The 25,114-nt window shown below is 42.8% G+C and overlaps 1 protein-coding gene across 3 annotated transcripts in view; it reads left to right on the top strand.

The window, feature by feature from the left end:
* Window positions 1–25,114, top strand: part of B4GALT4 (beta-1,4-galactosyltransferase 4) — a 32,340-nt gene that overhangs the window by 413 nt on the left and 6,813 nt on the right. The window contains exons 1-5 of one of the 3 annotated variants that reach the window (XM_061396775.1): window positions 81–170; window positions 1,410–1,478; window positions 11,376–11,767; window positions 15,100–15,332; window positions 17,694–17,881. In XM_061396775.1, the coding sequence (XP_061252759.1) occupies window positions 11,515–11,767; window positions 15,100–15,332; window positions 17,694–17,881 (674 nt within the window). In that variant the 5' untranslated portion in view covers window positions 81–170; window positions 1,410–1,478; window positions 11,376–11,514. Of the gene's footprint in view, window positions 1–80; window positions 171–1,409; window positions 1,479–11,375; window positions 11,768–15,099; window positions 15,333–17,693; window positions 17,882–25,114 lie in introns of those variants that run through there. The other 2 variants (XM_061396604.1, XM_061396684.1) reach the window with 2 other exon arrangements.

Raw genomic sequence — 25,114 nt, 5'->3', positions numbered from 1 at the left:
GTTCCGGGGTCGCCGCCAGCACCTCTGTCCGTGCGGGGAGCATCAGCGTGAAGATGTCCCTTCCTCCTTGCAGCTCTCTTTCCCCAGGGTTTCTGCTGGGAAACCCACCCACTGATCCCAGCCTGTGGCCTGCAGGGAGGGGCCGGCGAGTGGTGAGGATCGACTGGATGGTAAAGTGTATCAGCTCTCTACGCTTAGTCTGGCTCTGAGTCCATACACTGTCTGTTGATCCAAAGCCCATGAGGATGGGGACTGAGGAAAGGCCTTTGGGTTGGTGGCCTCGGGAGAGCAGTTATCAATAGCGTGGGCGTGTGCTGGATTGCATGGTGTTCAAGAGTGGGTGAATGATGAAGACGTGGAGGCGGCCGGGGCACAGCCGTTGGGTGATGCAAGGGAGCAGGAAGAACACAGTCCTTTGAAGGTTGGGGGTGTTGTTTGTTTAATTTCTAAATGTCTGTTAAAAAAGAAAAATAACATTGAGGATGCGACAAAGTCAAGGAATCTCGGATAGAGATGACTAAGATTCAGTGTCCAGGCTGAGAAAGTGGGCTTAAAAAGAGGGGCGGAGGGCGCTCCTAGACATCCAGGCTGAACAGTGGGGCTGGAGTGCTGGAATATCACTCTGGGGAAGGAGATAATGCTTAATAGGACCATAGTTTTCCTTTTGGAATTTTATTTTCTAGAGCCGGGTTGGCCTTTAAACCCTATGAAAGTGCAAAGTTTTCATGTGCCTGTTTGTGTTGTAGGGGAGAAAAACTTCTTGCCCCCTTCTAGGTTCTTTGGCTAGACAAATAATTAAATTGGATTAACATACAGCAAATTAACAGGAGACAACCAAATTTAATTTCATGCCAGTGGGATCCCTTAAAAATATGAGGCTCAAAGACGTAACCAAAGCAGGCAGCCTTTATTATCTTTTAGACAAAGAAACACCACATACGTGAAGAATTGATAAGACAAAGAAGTTGGGTTTGGGGTAGTAAATTAATGAAAAACTATTAAGGTTTATTGTACTGAGCTCTCCACCTTGCATTCTTATCTCTGATAATAAGGATGCCTGATGTGGTGCCCTCCTGGTATAGAAAAGGCACCTTTCACATGGGATATATTTCCGCTTTTAGGGGAAGAAAAAAGGGTAAAGTGTCCTTACACTGGCTGTTAAGTAACTTTAAGTCAAAATAATCAGTATGTCAAAGTGGCCTATTTTGGTGTGGCATATCTTGCTTCCCTTCAGCGTGCATTTTTAATCTGATTCAAAACATCTGTTAAAGAGCAGTACTGAACTGTTTGACTACACAATGTTGCAGAGGGCAATAAAACTAACTCAGTATATTTTAGGTGCCACTTGATAGAATAAGCTTTTGGTATCTAGTTTAAACTGAGCTGTTAATTGTGTTTTTTTTTCCCAGAAATGCATGCAAGACTTGAGAACTGTTTCTTTGAAGATCTTTAATTCAAAGTGGAAACATTCAAAGCAAGTCAGTTGTGGTTTTCTTCTCTCTTTTTTTAAAAAAAAGCCATCAATGAACAATGGTTTCTCAAACCCAAAATATTGATTACCTGGCCCCACCTTGGGCCTTGGAAATAAAGATCTCTTGGGGATGGAGCCTAGGAATAGGAATTTCAGAGAGAGATCACAGAGTTCTCTGGCATGGGAAATTATTTGACCCCTTCTGAAGTTTTTTAGGATTTGGGCTCATTGAGGCCTCTTTAGAACAGATTTCCTTACCAGTTATGTTAATAAATTGCTACTGCTGCTGCTGCTAAGTCACTTCAGTCGTGTCCGACTATGTGCGACCCCATAGACAGCAGCCCACCAGGCTCCCCCGTCCCTGGATTTTCCAGGCAAGAACACTGGAGTGGGTTGGCATTTCCTTCTCCAATGCATGAAAGTAAAAAGTGAAAGTGAAGTCGCTCAGTCGTGTCGGACTCTTAGCGACCCCATGGACTGCAGCCTACCAGGCTCCTCTGTCCATGGGATTTTCCAGGCAAGAGTACTGGAGTGGGGGCCATTGCCTTCTCCAAAATTGCTACTAAAGTTAGGTAAATTATAATCCCTGTCTATTGTGTCATCTCTAAATTTTAATATATTTTAAAGGAAAACTATACAGTCATCAGAAAAAAAAAAACCTCATTTCTGATTATAACCCTATTTTTTAAAAAATAGATTGTGAATAAACAATATTTCTCTAGTCTATTATTAAGAGACAGTCACCAGTAATTCTTTCTGACATTTTGTATATAAAAGGCATGTATACCACACATACATAGCATAATGTGGATTGTATTCTACATACATTTTTATGTTCTGTTTTTTTTTTCTCTTAGCTATCATGAGTATTTTCCTGTGTAGTTAAATTTTTAAGTGCCATTTTAAGGAAAGCATGTGTGGCATCATATGTAGGTATTGTAATTAATTCAATCAGCTTCCCTGGTGGCTCAGATGGTAAAGAATCTGCCTGCAATGCTGGAGACCCAGGTTTTATGCTTGGGTTGATAAGATTCCCTGGAAAAGGAAATGGCAGCCCACTTTAGTATTCTTGCTTGGAAAATCCCATGGATGGAGGAGCCTGGTAGGCTATAGTCCATGGTTGCAGAGTCGGACACAACTGAGCGACTTCACTTTCACTTTCTAGTATTCTTGCCTGGAGAATCCCAGGGACAGAGGAGCCTAATGGACGACAGTCTGTGGGGTTGCAAAGAGTCGGACACTACCGAGCAATTTCTGCCTGTCTGTTGTCCCTATTGTTAGCATTTTGATTCTTTTGAATTTTTGGTGGTTTTAAGTAATGTTGGTTTGAGTATCATGGTTTACCTGATTATTTCTTAGAATGATTTTCTAAATGATAGAGTTGAAAGCTATTCAAATACATTTTAAACATCTTCTTTTCACATATCTTCTTACTGCTTTGCCTCACCAGAAGGAAAATGGAATGTTTCTGAAGATCTATTGCATTACAGGTCCAATCTCTTATTTCATCGGTTCTCAAACTTTAATGCGTATAAGAATCACCTGGGGAGCTTGTTAAAAATTCATTTTCCTGAGTCCCAGGCCCAGGTGTTCTAATCCATTAGCTCTGGAGCAGGGCCCAGGAATCTGCAATCTTAACATATTTCTCTCTGCATTTGATATAGGCACTCTTGAAATCACACGTTGGAAAATGTTTTTAAAATAAATGGCAAAACAGACTCAGCTTTAGGTCACTTGCCCAGCGCCATTCATGCATCTGGTAACCAGATTTGAATTAGCTTTCGTGGCTTCAAAACCCTTGTTTTTTCCATTACCTCAGACCTTCAGCCTCTCATTGATGTGCTTCTAATAATGGCAGAAAGGGAACTTCAGCTGACCCCACTGTAGCATTCTCTGGGATAGCTGAGAATGACACACAAATACATGGCGAGCCTCCTCTAAAATCCCCCACTGGAAATTCTTTTCTTTCTGCTGCATAACATAGACTAAATGAAACAATTTCAGTCCTTTCCCGGTTGAATTTATTTCCTGTTTCCTGACTGTTTCATGCCAACCCTTGTAAAATAGGTGGTACCGCACCATCAGGCCCCTCTTGCCCAGGAGGCAGGGACACTGCTCTGGTGTGCTCCAAGGGATCAGGGAGGAAGTGGCAGGCTAAACAGCATCTCCTCCTAGAATCAGAAAAGAGACGTACTGCTTTTGAAAAGTCAGTAGTAGAGGAGCAAAAGGTGGTAGGCATGACTAAGACAGTGTCATTTTTTAGAGATAGGGCCTCTACCCTTAGAAAAGCATTGGTGTTAGTAAACCAAAGGGAGCTAGCATGGGGGTGAGCCTTTTGCAGTTTTAAAAATCTTCTCTAAATAGAATTTTATGCCCAGTTAAATTTCCCCCTTCTTTATTAATCTTTATTTATTCTCCTTTTATACTATTATCACATTTATTTTAGTAGTAGTTGGGGATAATTGTCCTTATGCGTTTCAACTAGTGTATCCTAGAAAGTCATTCATTATTTACCAAATTTAGCACCTATTATGTGTCAGGTCAGTGTGAGGCACTAGGAATATAAAGAAATAGTGATTCTCCTTGAGAATTAAGTTAACCTTACTGCTGTATGTTGACTTGGATTATACACAGCCTTTGAGTTTTTAGCTCTAGTTGTAATTAACTTTAGACTTAGAGAAAAGTTGATAATATTGTACAGAGAATTCACTCAACTTCCCCTATATTGGCCCTTTACATAGCCATTGTTCAGTTATCAATACTATTAACTATAGACTTTATTTGAATTTCATCAGTTTTCCTGCCAATGATTTTTTTTTCTGTTTCCATATGCTGTCGAGGATCCTACCTTGCATTTAGTTATTTCCCCTTAGTCTCCTTCAGTCTAAGTAATTCCTCAGTTTTGCCTTATTCTTCATTATCTTGACTCTTTTAAAGAGTACCAGTTGTTTTGTAGAATGAAGGTATTTTGTAGAAAAGTACTGATTAGTTATTTGGTAGAGTGCAATTCATCACTGATGATGTTAACCTTGATCATTAGTTAAGGTGATATCTGCTAGGTTTCTTCACTGTAAAGTTACTCTTTCCCTTTGTTGTTTGTTTTTTAGTCACTCAGTCTTGTCTGACTCTTTGCGACCCCATGGACTGCAGCATGCGAGGCTTCCCTGTCCTTCACTATCCCCTGGAGCTTCCTTGAACTCATGCCCATTGAGTCGGTGATGTCACCCAACCATCTCATCTTCTGTCGTCCCCTTCTCCTGCCCCTAGTCTTTCTCAGCATCAGGGTCTTTTCCAATGAGTTGTCTCTTCCCATCAGGTGGCCAAAGTATTGGAGCTTCAGCATCAGTCCTGCCAATGAATATTCAGGGTTGATTTCCTTTAGGATTGATTGGTTTGATCTCCTTGCAGCCCAAGGTACTTTAAAGAGTTTTCTCTAGCATCACAGTTCAAAAGCATCAATTCTTTGGTGTTCAGTCTTGTTTATGGTCCAACTCTCACATCTGTCAATGACTACTGGAAAAACCACAGCTTTGACTATATTATTTGAGAGGAGATACTTTGAGACAACGTAAACTCTGTTTGTCCTCAAATTTTTACCTACTAATTTTAGCACCAACTGGGGGATCTTGTCTGCCACAATTATTTACAATGATGTTTGCCTAATGGTGATTCCCACCCCCCCCCCATTTCCTGCTTCTTTATTAATTGAAAGTTTATTGTAGGAAAGAGCTGCCTTTTCCCGTTTATTTATTTGATCATTTATATCAGTATGTACTAATGGATATTCATTTTATTCTGTGGATTAAAATACAGTATCATTATTTTCTTGCTCAGATGCTTCCAGTTTTGGCCATTAGGAGCTCAGTCTGAGTTTAAGTGACCTGTACGTGTAAATGGCTGTTAATCATTTCTATCCTTCCCTTGCCAATAAAACAGCCAGTTACTTTACAAGCAAAATGGGTTTATTCAGGAGCAGTAAAGAATTGCAATTTGGAACATGCAACTGTCAAACCACATGCAAGTCTGGTAAAGCAAAGGAAAGGAAACTCTTTTATAGAGTAGAGGGGGAAATTGGGAGGGGCTGTTATTGAAAAAAAAGTTCATTGGATGAAACTGGGAGTTTGAAGTATGGTGGCTTTTCATTGGCTCAGTTGTGACAGTTGTGACAGTCTTTCATTGGCTGAGGTGTTGCCAGAGTAGGAGAAAAGCTTCCTTTTCCTGCTAGTGGTAGTAAAGTTGCAACACTTCCTGCCAGAGTTGCAAGAAGTCTGTTTTGATGTGATCTATATCTCCCCTTCTGGCCTCCCAATTCCACTTCAGTTAGGTTTCTCTTCATTAATTTTCACAGAACCATTGCTTGTTTAGGGTCTGGGCAATGATCACTGAAAAGCCAGGTTCAGTTCAGTTCAGTCACTCAGTCGTGTCCGACTCTTTGTGACCCCATGAATCGCAGCACGCCAGGCCTCCCTGTCCATTACCATCTCCCGGAGTTCACTCAGACTCACGTCCATCGAGTTGGTGATGCCATCCAGCCATTTCATCCTCTGTCGTCCCCTTTTCCTCCTGTCCCCAATCCCTCCCAGCATCAGAGTCTTTTCCAATGAGTCAACTCTTCACATGAGGTGGCCAAAGTACTGGAGTTTCAGCTTTAGCATCATTCCTTCCAAAGAACTCCCAGGGCTGATCTCAATTAGAATGGACTGGTTGGATCTCCTTGCAGTCCAAGGGACTCTCAAGAGTCTTCTCCAACACCACAGTTCAAAAGCATCAGTTCTTCGGCGCTCAGCTTTCTTCACAGTCCAACTCTCACATCCATACATGACCGCTGGAAAAACCATAGCCTTGACTAGACGGACCCTTGTTGGCAAAGTAATGTCTCTGCTTTTCAATATGCTAAATATGGTAAAGGAGCTTTAATTCCGAGGAAAGTAGGACAATATGTGTGGAAATAGTCTGCTCTGAGGAACTCTGCAGGAGTAACAGGAGTAGCGAAATGTTGGCCTTTCCGTTGGTGCTATCCCAGAGAACCTCAAAGGAGTAGGACCATGTGCCTGGTGCCACATTTTTCGCACTCTAGACATCCTGTGTGTGCAGGATTACCAGGTGGATTTAGAGACACTGGAATGCTGATTTTAGTGTTCTTGGCTGCTGAGTGAAAACCACACCCCTCTCTCTGGGTGCATAAGTGCTTAGTGAGTATTTATGGAGTGACACTTGGTATCTTCCCCTGGTCTCCCATGGTGCTATAAAAATGTGTGCATGTAGAGATTCTCTAAGAATGATAATGATACTTAGCATTTATGCTGATTTGCCCTTTGTTATAGCTTGTCTTCTGTGCTAGATTTTTTTTTTAATGGAAAATTCCAAGGCTTCAAAAAAGTAGGGTGAAAAAGAAAATGAAACTCTCAGGTACCTGTCACCTTACTCAATACTTTTCAATATTTTGCTAGTCTTATTTAATCTTTTTCCCCATTTTCAGGGTTGGGGTGGCATATTTGAAAACGAATTGCAGACATTAAAATCTAAGGAAGGGTTGGAAATAAACTCTTGAGTACAAGGACTATATCTTAATTCCTTTGGTGCCTAGCACTGTGCCTGAAAATAGCAGGTGCTCAGAAAAGACTGGTTAAATTGAGAGGAGAAAGAGCAAAATTATGAGAACATCATCATTTTGAGCTAACTCTAGGGCAGACCTAAGAAGGAAAAGGGTGGTGAGACTTGCCCTAAAATAACTTCTTTCACATTATCTGAATTTGTTCTCTATAACTATGATCCTCCTGTCACTTTAAGATAGCCTTAATTAAAAGAGAAAACTCATTTTAGGGAGAGTTCAGGGACTCTCCTTTATTTAAATATTTTTACAGGTAACTCCAATCTGATGACATTTTCTCCAACACCAACCAGGAATGACTTGCCCTAAAACGGACTTTCTTTAAAAAAAAATCATTAAAAAAATAAATTATAAAAGTAGTATATACTATTCCTGGGTTGGGAAGATTCCCTGGAGAAGGAAATGGCAACCCACTCCAGAACTCTTGTCTAGAAAATCCTATGGATGGAGGAGCCTGGTGCAGGCTACTGTCCATGGGGTCGCAAAGAGTTGGACATGACTGAGCGACTTCACTTACTTACTTAGTATATACTCATTGAAAGAAAATAGGAAATAACAGAGAAATAGAAAATGAAATGATTCAATATGGATTTCAATATGTAATTCCAGAGATAACATTTTCTTGGTTAGCATTCTGATAAAATTTGGGTGTGAATCACATTGGTAATCAGAGTCAGATCAGATCAAATCAGTTGATCAGTCGTGTCCGACTCTTTGCGACCCCATGAATTGCAGCACGCCAGGCCTCCCTGTCCATCACCAACTCCCGGAGTTCACTCAGACTCACGTCCGTCGAGTCAGTGATGCCATCCATCCATCTCATCCTCTGTCGTCCCCTTCTCCTCCTGCCCCCAATCCCTCCCAGCATCAGAGTCTTTTCCAATGAGTCAACTCTTCACATGAGGCGGCCAAAGTACTGGAGTTTCAGCTTTAGCATCATTCCTTCCAAAGAAATCCCAGGGCTGATCTCCTTCAGAATGGACTGGTTGGATCTCCTTGCAGTCCAAGGGACTCTCAAGAGTCTTCTCCAACACCACAGTTCAAAAGCATCAATTCTTCGGCGCTCAGCCTTCTTCACAGTCCAACTCTCACATCCATACATGACCACAGGAAAAACCATAGCCTTGACTAGACGAACATTTGTTGGCAAAGTAATGTCTCTGCTTTTGAATCAGAGTCAATAACTATTTATTTGTCTGTGAGAATGTGCTAGGTCTGACCGATGCATCATCTCATTAAATTCTTACAGCAGTGTTGTAAGATAAGTTAATTTTTAATTATTGTTTTGTAGCTGAGGAAATGGAAATGTGGTAAGAGTATTTGCCTTCAATCACTTAGCTGATAAGCAGGCTGGGCAGATCTCTATTGAAACACTATTCCTCTATAAGCATAGCAGCTCTTAGACAAACAATGTTCCCTAAGTTTTCCAAGATTGAGATTTTATAAAAAATGATTGCCAGTCCTAGCAATTCAAACCTTCTGCTGTTAAGTCTGTGAGACAGTCTGGCTCCAGGAACCTGCAGACTTACTATTACCTGGAGGGAAGGAAACAGACCTCCAGGAAACAATATCAAAAGACAGTCCCAAAGAAAGGGACAGGAGGGGAGAGGTAGAAAGCTGCGTATTTCAAGGGTTTGTGCTGGACACAGCCAGGTACCAAGAGGAGGAAAGAGATAGCAACATTCGTGTGAAGGGTGTGGCAGAAGCCCAGGCTTTGGAGATGAACACTGGGCTCATACCCCAGCTCCACCGCTTACTATTAATAGTTGTGTGGTCTCTGGCAAGTTCCGTAATCTCTAAACCTTTGTTTTCTCCTCTATAAAATGAGGAGACTTGGAAGGAAAGTTATGACCAACCTAGATAGCATATTCAAAAGCAGAGACATTACTTTGCCAACAAAGGTCCGTCTAGTCAAGGCTATGGTTTTTCCTGTGGTCATGTATGGATGTGAGAGTTGGACTGTGAAGAAGGCTGAGTGCCGAAGAATTGATGCTTTTAAACTGTGGTGTTGGAGAAGACTCTTGAGAGTCCCTTGGACTGCAAGGAGATCCAACCAGTCCATTCTAATTGAGATCAGCCCTGGGATTTCTTTGGAAGGAATGATGCTGAAGCTGAAACTCCAATACTTTGGCCACCTCATGTGAAGAGTTGACTCATTGGAAAAGACTCTGATGCTGGGAGGGATTAGGGGCAGGAGGAGAAGGGGACGACAGAGGATGAGATGGCTGGATGGCATCACTGACTCGACGGACGTGAGTCTGAGTGAACTCCGGGAGTTGGTGATGGACAGGGAGGCCTGGCGTGCTGCGATTCATGGGGTCGCAAAGAGTCGGACACGACTGAGTGACTGAACTGAACTGAACTGAATAATTCTAAACTCACAAAGTTGAGAAATAAGTAAGTTAATATAAGTGATTGAACTCCTAGAACATGGCACAGAATAAATGCACACTCCTCTTTTTAATGATTAATCTTCTAATGAGTTATTACTGCCTTCAGCATTTACTTGTGATGCCTTCACAAGACCCTAAGCACAGGCCAAACTGTTTAATTGCTTCCTGGGTCAGATCTTCTCTTTTGTGGTTTGATCCAGGAACCTAACCTCCATTTATAACATTGAGTCTAGAGAAGAATGCTTCCTAGGTTTCCCTCAAACTCATCTAGGCTAAAATTTGGGGATGCTACCCTTTAGTAAGTATGAGGCTGTCTTGAGAGTTGCTAGGGTTGTTTTATTTTTCACAGTAAATTACCACATCCCCACATCTCATTTAAAGAATCAAATTTGTTTTCATTACAAAAAGACAGAAGTGTGTTATACTTTTCCAAAAATGAAAGAAAAAAGGAAAAAAAAAACACCCTTGGCTAATCCCCTATTTCTAACAGAATCATTGCTAGCTTTTGGTTCTATTTCTTCATAGAGTTTTCTTATTTCTGTCATTTTAGTGGTAATCATATGCACAGATAGACTTTATTTTCTGTTTTTCTTTTTATTACTTAGGATTTAATCATACATGTTTTTGTGTTATTTTGGTGGGGAATATAGTTTGGTCTCTATTCTCTCCATTTAATTGAGAATAGGTTTGCTGTGGAGATTATCAGCATCCTGGCTTTAGCATTTTCCACACTCTTACAATGACACATTTAGAATTTGAGAAGAGACGTGGTTTTGGTAATGCAGAGAAGATGTGGGGCCTTGCCAAGTAGCTTTCATCACCTTAGTGTAGTTACCATGGTCCAGGGAGGGCCCTCAACTAGGTGGCCTCAGAAACTGAATTTTTGTTAGTTACTAAGAGCATAGCCATCTCTCATACTATCCTAGTACATGCAATTGAAGTATGAAATGAGGATGGCAATTTCATCCTGACAGAAATGCAGCACAGCAGAGTGGTGATTCTGGCAGCCCAGTGGTCATTCTGTAGGTCATCCCTAGTCTAGAGTCATTAATGTAAATAATATAACAGCAGTGACAGTTACCACTTGGTGGGTGCTTCAGGTGGCATAGTGGTGAAGAGCCTGCCTGCCAGTGCAGGAGATATGAGAGATGCAGGTATGATCCCTGAGTCGGGAAGATCCCCTGGAGGAGGGCATGCCTACCTACCCCAGTATTCTTGCCTGGAGAATCCAATGAACGGAGGAGCCTGGTGGACTGCAGTCCACGGGGTCGCAAAGAATTGGACGCGACTGAAGCGACCGAGCATGTATGCATGCACTGTGCGTCAGGACGTGGGCTAACACTTTTTGTATTAATGTGTTAGGTCATCCAGTCCCTCAATAACCTCTCTAGGAAGGTACAGTTTTTATCCCCATTTTACAGGTAAGGAGACCAAGGCCCAGTGAAGTGATGGGTCATACTTTCTGTCTAAACCCAAACCCCAGATCTGGAACACTGTGCTGTAGTCTGTTATTCTTGCAGATTCTTGCATCCTGTGTTGGCATCCTTTTGTGTCCTCTGCCCTTTTCCCCACCTGTTGGGGTGTGCCCTGTGCCTTAGTGTGGCTATAACATTTATAACTGAAAAACCCTTGAACTTGGGGCTGTGCCAGCTCAGAACTGAGGAGGCAATGATCGGCTCTCCTTTGCCTTCTCCACCTGTGTGACGTCTGGAGTGAATGACAGCTGGAACCTTCTACCTCCAAAATCTCTGGTTTTCTGATCTTTAAGCTCTCACTGGAGAACTCCCATTACTGTTATAGTCAAGATTGGTTGGGGACAGGTTTTCAGTGTGTGCTGGTGAGTATTATCTCAGGTTAGGATTTCCATCTGAAACAGCATGTCTTTGTGATTGCATTTCAGGGATTGTTGGAGCAGAACGCCCAAACAAAAACAGGCATCGCACAGTTGTCATCAGGTTTGCAGATTGGAATAGCTGAACTTGAAGCTTCCTGCCTGCAGTGGAGGCTGAGAGATACCTATTGCTCACATAATCAAAGACATGAACTTCAACGTGACTTTCCACCTTTCCTACAAATTCCGATTGCTGTTGCTTTTTACCTTATGCCTGACAGTGGTTGGGTGGGCCACCAGTAACTACTTTGTGGGTGCTATTCAAGAGATTCCTAAAGCAAAGGATCTCGTGGCTAGTTTGAGCAAGGGTATCATTTTAGGGAAGAAAGGAACTGTGACGGATGAAGCATTTGTGGAAAAAGCAAGACTTGACAATTGCCCTTCTGTGTCTCCACACCTCAGTAAGTATTTGTTTTTCCTTTTTTACAAGTAGTACATACACTTTTTATTTAAATACAACAAATGTACTGAAAAGCACATTTCAGAAGTGTACATTCAAGATTCACAAAATGAACATACCTGTGGAACCAGGACATAAATTAAGAAATGGACTCTTCCCAGAACCCCAAAAGCTCCCATCCTTCTTTCTGTCACTACCCTTATTCCAAGTTTATAACACCAGGCATTAGATTTTTCCTGTTTTTGAAACTGTAGATAATTGGAAACATAGTATGTACTCCATAGAGTACATACGCTATGTACTCTTTTAGGTCTGGCTTCTGTTGCTCAACGTTATGTTTGTGAGCTGTATTCATATTGTGGACATATTATATTTATTATATGAATATCCCCAGTTTGATCATCCAGCCACAGAAATCTGAGCAGCCATGTCAGTAGGCACGTGTGATGAGCTGGGGGTCAGTTGCCCTAGGCTGGTGGCTCTGCTCCGTGTGTTTCTCATCCTCCCGGATCAGCAGGCTAACCTGGACATATTCTCCTGGCATCCACAGAACACGGGTGAAGAAATGCCAGCACATCCAAGCTTCCACTCGTGTCACATCTGTTACCATCCCCTTGGCCCTAAGTATGGAGTCAAGGGACAGGGTAGTACTTTTTCAGTGTTGTCTTAGTTTATTTCTTAAATATGTTGTATGTGTTGATTCTCCTCTAATGCCTTGCCTTTCACTTTAAATGAACAGTAAGTTGGTCTTAGGAAGCACATTAATTAGGAAAAACTCCACAGCAACATTCTGTCTAACCCACACAGGTTCTATCAGACCTCTCTAGAACATTGAAGGCCTTGTGGTTCTCCAGATAATCCTCGGAGTGTCTTTCCAGAAGGCCTTTCCTCAACCCATGTGGGTCTGGCAGAATCGTGTTTAGTCATCAGATGTGTGGTTTAGATTCTTCTCTCCCAGAAAGTTTTCTGGGACTGTCCCAGAGTTAACGTCAGGCTCCCTGTGTGCTTGCCTTTGTTTCTGTTGTGTTGGTCAGTGTACTGCTTCATGTTTGACTTTCTTTCCCAGGGGACAGTGTGCAGTCAGGATGAAGGCCGGGTGATCCTTTCTAGCTCTGTGAAGTTCAGAACTGCCCCCTGGTTTTTCAGAGGTGTAGCTCTGCACACACCCACTTAGCACTCCAGGGGCCAGTCTCGGGCTCTTCAGAGGCTCATTGCACTTAGTTACACAAAACCAGTAGACCCTTCTCTTGAGTGACTTGCAGACTCATACTGTGCTCATACTGGCATGCTGCTTCCCTTTACTCAGTCATGGAAAAGCCAAAACGTTTTTCCTGATTGAGGGCAGTCATTCTGCTCACAGATCACGCAAGTTGAGATGGGAAAATGAGTTATTGAAACACAGATCTGACTGTATCATGCCCCTTGTTCAAAATCCTCTCAACATACTTAAGCAACAAATACATTCATGGAAACAGATGGGCAGTGACATAATAACACGTATGGATCCAGAGGTTGATGCAGTAGTAGTGAATCAGGATAGACCCTTAGTGATCCAGTGGGGGACAGAACTTGAGAGAATATCATGGGGGCGCTAAGGGAGAATGCTAGAGCAAATGGAACCAGGTACCCAAGATGAAAGTTGTGACCATGAGAGAGTGGCCAGGGGGACTGGTTTTCATTGAACCTGTTGCTTGGTGTTCTCTCAGGGGCCAGGAACTGAGACATGGTCCAGTTAGCCCAGATGATGGGATTTATGAACAGGCTACGTAGGAAAACATCACAGCGGCCATCCATCCCATCTTCTCCCAGCAGCTCTGGTAGCTTGCTTTTCCTTATAACTGCTTTTCTTACTATTTGTTTTTAGGGCATTACTGCCTGCTGACCCTGTCTCATGTGCAGACCCTTCTGAAAAGGTCTTGTAGGTCAGTTATTTTCTCTAGGTGGCTGGAAGCAGTTACCTGCTCTTGGTGCAATTGCCTTTTGGCCATGTCACAGACACTAGCGCCTGGTTTAAGCAGCCATGGCCGGGGTAGAGGGAGGTCACATGGAGCGAGGCACAGTGACATACACAGGAAAAGCGGGCGACTGCTTTGCTCAGAAGAGGATAGTGCAGTTGCAAGCATCTTGAGATTTTATAGCCTGACCAGGATACGAGGAGTGTTAAAATGTGTGGCTCTGTTCCCTAACCAGAGCTCTGCCTCCTCCCTTACCAGTCAGTATTTCCTGTTCATTCAGAGCTGAGGAGAGGGTCAGTGCCTTCAGCTGTCTCTTTAAAGCTCTGTGTGAGATTGGTTGCCGTGAATGGTCTTGGGTTTCATCCAGTCAGGCTGTGTCCAGACTTGCTGAGCAGATGCCCCATTGGGGATATCTGTCTTGTGAAACAGTGGGAGGGTTCTTACAGTGTTGCACATACCTGTTATTGTTGAGTTAGGGAGGGAGGCTAGTTTCTGTTGCCTTTCACTGTTTTACCTTCAGGGAGTTAGTAGAGCTCTCAAGAGCTTAGGGAAGGACCTTAGGGAAAAGGGTCTTGTCCATGAGCTTGATTCCATGGAATGCTTTTAATTTTTAAAAAATTATTTTTGGCTGTTCTGGGTCTTTGTTGCTGCATGCAGGCTTTCTCTAGTTGCAGCAAACAGGGACCTACGCTCTAGTTGCAGCGTGAGGGCTTCTCACTGTGATGGCTTCTCTTGTTGCAGAACGTGGGCTCTAGGTGCACAGGCTTCAGTAGTTGTAGCCTATGGGCTTGGTTGCCTCTGTGGAATCTTCCTAATCTAGTTGTCGAACCCCTGCATTGGCAAGTGGACTCTTAACCACCGGACCACCAGGGAAGTCCTGGAATGCCCTTGATTTTTAGGAGACTTCACCCTCCTTTGGAATTTTTTTTAATGACAACCAAAAAGTTGGATTTATTTATTCATTCATGTATTCATTCATTCCAAGGGTGAGGCTTCCTGTTATTTTTTTTCTCCCCCTTTGGAATTTTGAGAAGGAAAAGAGATTAGAGCAAATTTGAAGTTATTTAGTCTGCCCCTGATCTCTGCCCTTCACCAGGGTCATCAGGACAGAGTATATTTCCTAGTACGAATGAATCATAGAACCAGAACTGGTTCCTCTGCCACAGGGGACTACTTTTGTATGTCATTTGCTTTTTTTCTGCAGCCAATAACCTGAGTCATAGATTCTGTGGTTCTGTGATTATATTTTGTGACCAAAGGAGGCTTTACAATAGTGCTTATGGTGTGCCAGGCAGTGTTCAAAGTACTGGCTCCTGCAAGCCCATCAACACGTGATAAGCTTGCCCCTGTTAGTTCCTGTGTCCTGTGTTTATTGTAGAAGGCCAGACCAAACTCGTGTTCAAGCCAGATCTCACTCTGGAGGAAGTCCAGGCAAAGAACCCCAAGGTGCACAGAGGCCGGTATCGCCCTGAGGAGTGCAGGGCTTTGCAGCGAGTTGCCATCCTCATCCCTCACCGGCATAGGGAGAAGCACCTGCTGTACCTGCTGGAGCACCTTCACCCCTTCTTGCAGAGGCAGCAGCTGGACTACGGCATCTACGTCATCCACCAGGTGAGTCTGGGGGGGTGGACGAGGCCTCTGCCCTCCAGACTCCCCTCTCTTTGTGGCTCTTTGTCTGTCTTGGGTAAAAGAGCGTCTAACCATCATCAAAGGTGAGGTCTCTTAACTGATTTGTCCTTGAAAGGAGTAAAGGAGTTTCGTGTCCCAGAGTTTGGAATAATGGTATAAGTGCTGGGAAATTTGACTGGCTCTTTAGTGAACCTCTGGAGGAAGCCTGTTTTCTTTTGTGAGCTCTTCCATGTTAGCCAATGACTGCCCTGAGATATTCCCCTGGTATTGACCTTACATTGCCTTCTGCGTTTGCTCTGCATTACACGGTGAGATGTTAGAACCGTGCTTTATTATTGAGCTTGGCTCTTTGATGGGGATCTAGTGCTAATCACCATGAAATTCTATAACTCTCTCTACCTTTCTGCCTTTAACTTTGCCACTATCTATTACATAAAACATTACGTTTAGTTTTCACTTTTTTGATTCAGTTTTGTGACTTCCAGAAGCTTGAGTTAGTAGGAACACAGTAAGTATAAGTGTAGGCTGCTTTTGAAGAGTTTTGCTCTAAATGAAGCAGGTGATTTAAGATGCCTCTATTTGGTTTTAACATATATTGAAAGAAAAATAAGACATCAACTTAAATATCTTTTTTATGGCTATCTTTTCAAAATTATGCTGGGCCATCCAAATAATTCCCCCTCAAATCCTTACAAATGCTATGAAGGCAAGTGCTCAGTTGTGTCTGACTCTTTGTGACCCCATGGACTGTAGCCCACCAGGCTCCTCTGTCCCTGGAATTTTCCAGGTAAGAATACTGTAGTGGGTTGCCATTTCTTCCTCCATTGAATACAAGGAAAATAATTAACTACATGCCTAACATCAGTTAAAACTGGTAACATTTGTCTTAGGAAAACTTTTGATAGATCAGAAGATGTTATTCTGCAGTATATACATTGTAATAAACTGGGGCTCTTAGAAATTGATGTGAGATATATATATATATATATATATATATATATATATATATATATATATTACATTTATGCCCATTTTGTGGGGATTTGAAAAAAATTAACTGTTACACTGGCTTGTCATTATTTTTGTTTTTAACACTGTTAGTCATTCAGAGTTCTTACTCAAGACAGCAGCCCCCAGCATATAATATTTTTATGAGTAGAAAAATATGCTTTATGTTATTCTTTTCAGGGAAGTACTGTAGTGAGTTTTGAGAATTGCCTGTACTTTTGTTATGATAAACTGTTTACTCAACTGGAATCTATTCTTAAGGAATTTGATTCAAATAGCCATGAAAAAATTACTAGTGTAAATTTTTTTTTTTAATACTATAGCTTTGATTATGTTACTGGTTGATTTATGTTCTTTTCTTACCTGGTAATGAATCCCCTCTGTCAGGCCACTGCAAGGACTAGCATCTGCCATTAACTGTTAAAACAGGATTCTTTCACAATGATTCCATGAGACTTTTAAGTAGCTTAGGAATATTGGCAGTAAACCTCTCTATTTATATATCAAGATTTCTTTTCTTTTTTTTTTTTTTTTTTTTGTGGACCTCACTGTGAGGCATGTGGGATCTTAATTCTCTAACCAGGGATTGAACCCAACCCCCCTGCAGTGGAAGCTCAGAGTTTTAACCATCAGATCAGCAGAGAAGTCCCTAGGTTAAGATTTTTTGATCCTTCCTGGCCAGCTATATTTCTGGGGAGCTTAGTGTAGATCTGTTACATGGGGTATGATTGGGATTAGCTGAGAGTTAAACAAGTGAGGCAGTGATACTACTTGTCATGACTAGTATATAAGAAAGGTTTTTTAGTTTTACATGGAATAAATAAAGGTATGTTTAAAGATTTTTTGAGTTTCTTTATTAGTAAAAACTTTAAATAACTATGGTTTTTTTAAAAAAATTGTTATAAAACACACATAACATAAAATATACCATCTTAACCATTTTTATTATACAGTTCAGTGCTGCTGCTAAGTCGCGTCAGTCGTGTCCGACTCTGTGCGACCCTATAGACGGCAGCCCAGTGTTAAGTAAATTCATATTATTGTGCAACTGATCTCAACTAATCTTTTTTCCTGCAAAACAAACTCTAAACCCATTAAACAGCAGTCTTTCATTTTAAGGTGCTTTTAGTTATGGAATATAAGTATGTATGAAGCATAAAGAAAAACACAAAGGGTCTGTTATTGTTAATTCAATCTACTGTGTCAGATTTTCATGTCATGTGTATATTCTTATGCGTTAGAGAATAATACCCACTCCTGCATGTGAAATGAAGAGGGACACAGTGTGAAATCTTGTCTTAGGAGCTTTTCAAGTTGTAATTTCCATATCTACAGGCTGGAAGTAAGAAGTTTAATCGCGCCAAACTCCTGAATGTGGGCTATATAGAAGCTCTCAAGGATGAAATTTGGGACTGTTTCATATTCCACGATGTGGACCTGGTGCCTGAGAACGATTTGAACCTTTACAGGTGTGAAGATCAGCCCAGGCATCTGGTGGTTGGCAGGAACAGCACAGGGTACAGGTAAGGTGGCTCTGCTCATGGCTGGCTGGGGTCAGGACGCCTGGCCTGTGGTCATCAAGGCTGTGGAGACATAGTGTCTGGGGGTGTCTGCGGAAAATGAGAAATAGGAAGAATGGTCCATGACAGCTCCTTCAAAGTTTAAAATAGGAATTAGAGAAATTAGATTTTTTTTTCTTATTAGGAAGAAGTCCTACAAATGCCTTGGCAGGAGATCACAAAGATAAAGGGGGAGAGAACAGGAGAGGGAAAATCATCTAAACACTGCACATGGTGGCCAGACTTGCCTGCAGGGCCCGCCTGGTAGAACTTTGCTACGCGCTCCCATGCTGAGTAGGGCTACAGTAACTCATCTATCTGTCCCTGACTTCTGTCTCTGGGAGGCAAAGAGAGGGAGCCTCCAGGTCAGCTTTTAGGCCTCTTTTGTGAGCCTGTGATGTCTCTTTCCACACTGTGGCATCTTGCTAGAGTCCAGGGGGAGCCTGGGAGGGGCATGTCCATCGAGTGGTCTGCCCGGGAGCCGGGACGCCCGGGACAAGTCCCTTTCTCTTAAAACCACTGTGGGAAGAGCTAGGCACCGTCATTTCTGCTTCCATCCCCACCCCACGCCTTCCGTCAGGAAAGCTATAGGTGCTTTTCAGTCCTAGTTTATTAATAAGTTCCTCTTGAAAACAACCGAGAGGAAATAGTGAGCAGGAAGCTTTTCCAAAAGTGAACCTGCATGTTCACTTATAAGTGTGCACACTTACCTGTCAGCCTGCCCCAAGCCCTTCCTGTCATATATGCTCATATATGGAGTGCTTACTATGCTAGGGCCAGGAGACCAGTCTGAAGAAGGGAGAGTGCCTGCCCTCACAGTGCTTCCTGGTGTGTGTGGGGAGACGGGCATCTAGAGTGGAGCTGTGTCAGCTGTGCACTTCTCTTGTGCAAATTCAACAAGAAGTGCTTGTTAATGAGGGGGAGAGTATGGGAGTGGTGAGGCAGAGGAACAGACAGCTATAAAATAATAAGGGAAATTCCACCAGGGTCTACTCCAGGAAGTGGGCACAATCTCTTGACACCTTCCTTGGTCTTGGTTTCCATGTTGTTCTTAGTATGTAGGTTTCTCACTTTGGACTGTTTAAGAGTTTTCCAGGGGTAACACTGACTGCAGGGAATTTTTGCCTCAGGTAAGACTGTACAGACAGAGGATGAGATGGTTGGATGGCATCACTGACTTGATGGACATGAGTTTGAGTAAGCTCTGGGAGTTGGTGATGGACAGGGAAGCCTGGAGTGCTGCAGTCCATGGGGTCTCAAACAGTGGGACGCGACTGAGTGACTGAACTGAACTGACAGGCTATAAATCCAGTCCCTGTGTGAAGTGTGGGATATAAACAAATACCTGGAATAAACTGCAGTGGGTGAGAGCACACTGTCTTTAAGAAACACCCTGGGAAGGGTTTAACGCTGTTGTTCAGGAAACGTGGCACCTTTATCTTGTGGAATCAATGGGAGCTTCCCAGCAGAGTTCCAGGACATGGAAGCAAGAGAGAATGTGGCACAGGTTTGGAGGAAAGGCAGGTGGCTCGTTAGTGCTGGAGAATGAATGTCTGGGATGGTGGAAGGAGGAGAGGCTAGAGACGAGAGTGGGCAGGGGCCAGGTTAGGCAGGCCTTATCCAGTCTCATAAGGTGTTTGGAGTTCCTGTGGAAGGTATCAGAGTGCTGCTGATGCATGGTTAGAACCGGAGAATGACAGGAGAATTCAGCTGGCCTTTGGTGTGCGGGATGGAGCCAGGCAGGAGGGGAGAAGATGAGGGCAGACGCCCACTCCTGCCTCCAGGCTCCAGAGACACTTGGGCAAGAGGGCAGGGGAAGGTCTGGAAGAGAACCCCAGGGTTTTTTCTTTTGGGAAACTTGATCATTTTCTGGAGGTTTTGGTGTCTGGTCTCTGAGCCACCTCTGTGTTGAAGAAAGCATTATATCATATCCAGGTACCTTGGTATTTTCAGAAGCATGGCAATTATCTGCTCACTTACTGGTAGTAAGATGTCACTCTTTACAATACAGAATACTGTACTTCAGACCCTTGACATGGATAATAATGTCCCCTTGCCCAGTCTTTTCTAAACACTGTGGTAAGAAATTATAGTCACACAGGATTGTTCTTTTGTTTGTTTTTGGATTATGGATACACTGAATTGTTTCAAGGACAGCCCTTCTGTTAGGATTCTAGATTTTATCTCTGCTTTAAGCTGCACCATAAGAAAATGAGCTCTTGGGCATTCCTGCTGGGAACCGATCTGGAGTATAACTTTGGTATGATGATCGTGGGTTTTATCAGATGCCACGCAATCTAAAAACAACCCCTTATGAATCTTGCTGTTAACTCGCTATGGCAATTGGCCATATGTTTCTTTTATAACTAGATATCTGGCAGTCTTTGTCTTCCTTGAATAACTGACAGTTTTCCTAATGTAAATCATGTGGTTGAATCTGTCTCCTCTTTTGATCTGGATGCAAGAAGCTGGGAGCTAAATCTATGACCTTCTTGTAGAAGCTGAGAGTCTTATTTGCAGATCAGAGTTCTAATGTATTTCGTATTCTAATCTCTCTAGTTGGGGCAGGTGCAGTCAGTTGCAGGCAACTAAGTGTCTGCCCATGTATAGAGGCTTCTCTTGTGTTGTTGGAAGAGGGTGTTTGTTATGACCAGTGCATTTTCTTGGCAAAACACTATTAGTCTTTGCCCTGCTTCATTCCATATTCCAAGGCCAAATTTGCCTATTACTCCAGGTGTTTCTTGACTTCCTACTTTTGCATTCCAGTCCCCTGTAATGAAAAGGACATCTTTTTTGGGTGTTAGTTCTAAAAGGTCTTGTAGGTCTTCATAGAACCGTTCAACTTCAGCTTCTTCAGCGTTACTGGTTGGGGCATAGACTTGGATTACTGTGATACTGAATGGTTTGCCTTGGAAATGAACAGAGATCATTCTGTTGTTTTTGAGATTGCATCCAACTACTGCATTTTGGACTCTTTTGTTGACCATGATGGCTACTCCATTTCTTCGGAGGGATTCTTGCCTGCAGTAGTAGATATAATGGTCATCTGAGTTAAATTCACCCATTCCAGTCCATTTTAGTTTGCTGATTCCTAGAATGTAGACACTCACTCTTGCCATCTCTTGTTTGACCACTTCCAATTTGCCTTGATTCATGGACCTGACATTCCAGGTTCCTATGCAATATTGCTCTTTATAGCATCGGACCTTGCTTCTATCACCAGTCACATCCACAGCTGGGTATTGTTTTTGCTTTGGCTCCATCCCTTCATTCTTTCTGGAGTTATTTCTCTACTGATCTCCAGTAGCGTATTGGGCACCTACTGACCTGGTGAGTTTCTCTTTCAGTATCCTATCATTTTGCCTTTTCATACTGTTCATGGGGTTCTCAAGGCAAGAATACTGAAGTGGTTTGCCATTCCCTTCTCCAGACTCTATACATGGACATCACCAGATGGTCAACACTGCAATCAGATTGATTATATTCTTTGCAGCCAAAGATGGAGAAGCTCTATACAGTCAGCAAAAACAAGACCAGGAGCTGACTGTGGCTCAGATCATGAACTCCTTATTGCCAAATTCAGACTTAAATTGAAGAAAGTAGGGAAAACCACTAGACCATTCAGGTATGACCTAAATCAAATCCCTTATGATTATATAGTGGAAATGAGAAATAGATTTAAGGGCGTAAATCTGATAGATAGAGTGCCTGATGAACTATGGAATGAGGTTCATGACATTGTACAGGAGACAGGGATCAAGACCACCCCCATGGAAAAGAAATGCAAAAAGCAAAATGGCTGTCTGGGGAGGCCTTACAAATAACTGTGAAAAGAAGAGAAGCGAAAAGCAAAGGAGAAAAGGAAAGATATAAGCATCTGAATGCAGAGTTCCAAAGAATAGCAAGAAGAGATAAGAAAGCCTTCTTTAGCGATTAATGCAAAGAAATAGAGGAAAACAACAGAATGGGAAAGAGTAGAAATCTCTTCAAGAAAATTAGAGATACCAAGGAAACATTTCATGGAAAGATGGGCTCGATAAAGGACAGAAATGGTATGGACCTAACAGAAGCAGAAGATATTAAAAAGAGATGGCAAGAATACACAGAAGAACTGTACAAAAAAGATCTTCACGACCCAGATAATCACGATGGTGTGATCACTGACCTAGAGCCAGACATCCTGGAATGTGAAGTCAAGTGGGCCTTAGAAAGCATCACTACGATCAAAGGTAGTGGAGGTGATGGAATTCCAGTTGAGCTATTTCAAATCCTGAAAGATGATGCTGTGAAAGTGCTGCACTCAATATGTCAGCAAATTTGGAAGACTCAGCAGTGGCTACAGGACTGGAAAAGGTCAGTTTTCATTCCAGTCCCAAAGAAAGGCAATGCCAAAGAATGGTCAAACTACCACACAATTGCACTCATCTCACATGCTAGTAAAGTAATGCTCAAAATTCTCCAAGCCAGGCTTCAGCAATATGTCAACTGTGAACTTCCTGATGTTCAAGCTGGTTTTTGAAAAGGCAGAGGAACCAGAGATCAAATTGCCAAGATCTGCTGGATCATGGAAAAAGCAAGAGAGTTCCAGAAAAACATCTCTTTCTGCTTTATTGACTATGCCAAAGCCTTTGACTGTATGGATCACAATAAACTGTGGAAAATTCTGAAAGAGATGGGAACAGTAGACCACCTGACCTGCATCTTGAGAAACCTATATGCAGGTCAGGAAGCAACAGTTAGAACTGGACATGGAACAACAGACTGGTTCCAAATAGGAAAAGGAGTACATCAAGGCTGTATATTGTCACCCTGCTTATTTAACTTATATGCAGAGTGCATCATGAGAAACGCTAGACTGGAAGAAACACAAGCTGGAATCAAGATTGCCGGGAGAAATATCAGTAACCTCAGATATGCAGATGACACCACCCTTATGGCAGAAAGTGAAGAGGAACTCAAAAGCCTCTTGATGAAAGAGAAAGTGGAGAATGAAAAAGTTGGCTTAAAGCTCAACATTCAGAAAACAAAGATCGTGGCATCCGGTCCCATCACTTCATGGGAAATAGATGGGGAAACAGTGGAAACAGTGTCAGACTTTATTTTTCTGGGCTCCAAAATCACTGAAGATGGTGACTGCAGCCATGAAATTAAAAGATGCTTACTCCTTGGAAGGAAAGTTATGACCAACCTAGATAGCATATTCAAAAGCAGAGACATTACTTTGCCAACAAAGGTTTGTCTAGTCAAGGCTATTGTTTTTCCTGTGGTCATGTATGGATGTGAGAGTTGGACTGTGAAGAAGGCTGAGTGCTGAAGAATTGATGCTTTTGAACTGTGATGTTGGAGAAGACTCTTGAGAGTCCCTTGGACTGCAAGGAGATCCAACCAGTCCATTCTGAAGGAGATCAGCCCTGGGATTTCTTTGGAAGGAATGATGCTAAAGCTGAAACTCCAGTACTTTGGCCGCCTCATGTGAAGAGTTGACTCATTGGAAAAGACTCTGATGCTGGGAGGGATTGAGGGCAGGAGGAGAAGGGGACGACAGAGGCTGAGGTGGCTGGATGGCATCACTGACTCGATGGACATGGGTCTGGGTGAACTCCGGGAGTTGGTGATGGACAGGGAGGCCTGGTGTGCTGCGATTCATGGGGTGGCAAAGAGTCAGACATGACTGAGCAAGTGAACTGAACTGAACTGAAGTGTCTGCCCCCCGGTTTTAACTGTGTGTCCTTGCACCACAGAGCTTAAATCAGCACAATATTGTCACAACTGTCTGTTGAGTACAAAGAGAAGTGCAAGAAATGTTTTTACTTTACACACATGCAGAGGGAAGAAGTTTAAGTAACTTGTCTCAGCTATCTCAGTTTCTGTGAAGATAGAGATAAATCTTGTTTCTCCCAGTGATTATGTCAGTGATAAAGATCTCTTCTAGGCCGTGGGACATTTTGTTGCCAAGAATTCTTTTGATACCTTCCTGCTTTCTACAAGGACGCTACTGTTATTTTATGACTGCATTTTCCCCACCCTTGGGCCTTTAAAAATAAGTAAAACTATCTCTGGGCCAGTCAAATATTTTATGCTTTTCTAGGTAAGAAGAAAAACCAGGAGCAATGAACAATAAACATGTAGATATTTGGCACCTAAGAGGCAACTGAGAAACTGATAATTCTTGAACCTCCCTTTCCGGCTGGTCTCCTCCTACAGCTGAACAGGTCTCTAGGTTCTCCTCAGACAGCCTGTACTTTTCTCCCTCTCTGCTTTTCCTAATGGAGCTTGAGTCATCAGCTGTTACTCACTCAGTCGTGTCTGACTCTTCGCGATCCTGTGAACTGTAGCCCAGCAGGCTGTTCTGTCCATGGAATTCTTCAGGCAGGAATATGGGAGTGGGTAGCCATTCCCTTCTTCAGGGGATTTTCCTGATCCAGGGATTGAACCCCATCTCCCGCACTGCAGGCAGATTCTTTACCATCTGAGCCACCAGGGAAGCCCCTGATTACCAGGAGTTCCCCCCATTTTTCTGCCTCTCTGAATCCTTCCAGGCCCACTTGCCCTGATGTTGTCGTCGCCTTCCTCAGAACCCCGAGAAGAGTCACCTCTCTTGTTGGACTGTCAACCGTGTGAGGCTGGGCCCACTTATTCCAGTGTTCAGCCAGCTGCTTTGCACCCAGTGGATAATAGTTACTTAATAGATGACTCCAAGTCATCAGTGCTGTTCCCTCCTGGTGACTGCTTGTTGGTGCTCTGCAGGTTATGCCTGAGCAGTGATTCCACTCAGGGTCCTGATGAAGCTGCTGGTCTTTAGGTAGTTTAGGAATCCCTTCCCAGCCAAAGTGTCCATTCACAAGGCAACAAGTCACTGTAGTCGATGTCTTGGTCAATAACACCTGTCTTCTGAGCACTTTGTTCTTTTTGTTTGTTTTAGGTTGGGGGTATATAAGTAAATCTGTTTCCATTGTGGGTTAAGCAGGGTCCACCCCATCTGGTCTCAGAGCATAGAAACAAACAGCTGAGCTACAAATTAACTTTGGGGACTTCATCTGTTAGGTGGCAGGTGTCAACATCAGGGGTCCCTAATCGCTGGGATCTAATGCCTGATGATCTGAGGTGGAGCTGATATAATAATAATTAGTAACAAGTGCACAATAAATGTAATGCACTTGCTACTGCTGCTGCTGCTGCTGCTAAGTCGCTTCAGTC

The sequence above is a fragment of the Bos javanicus genome, chromosome 1 (genome assembly GCF_032452875.1).
Source record: "Bos javanicus breed banteng chromosome 1, ARS-OSU_banteng_1.0, whole genome shotgun sequence".
Classification (NCBI taxonomy): domain Eukaryota; kingdom Metazoa; phylum Chordata; class Mammalia; order Artiodactyla; family Bovidae; genus Bos; species Bos javanicus.
Note: the sequence above shows the minus strand (reverse complement) of the source record. Positions and strands in the feature narration are given on the sequence as shown.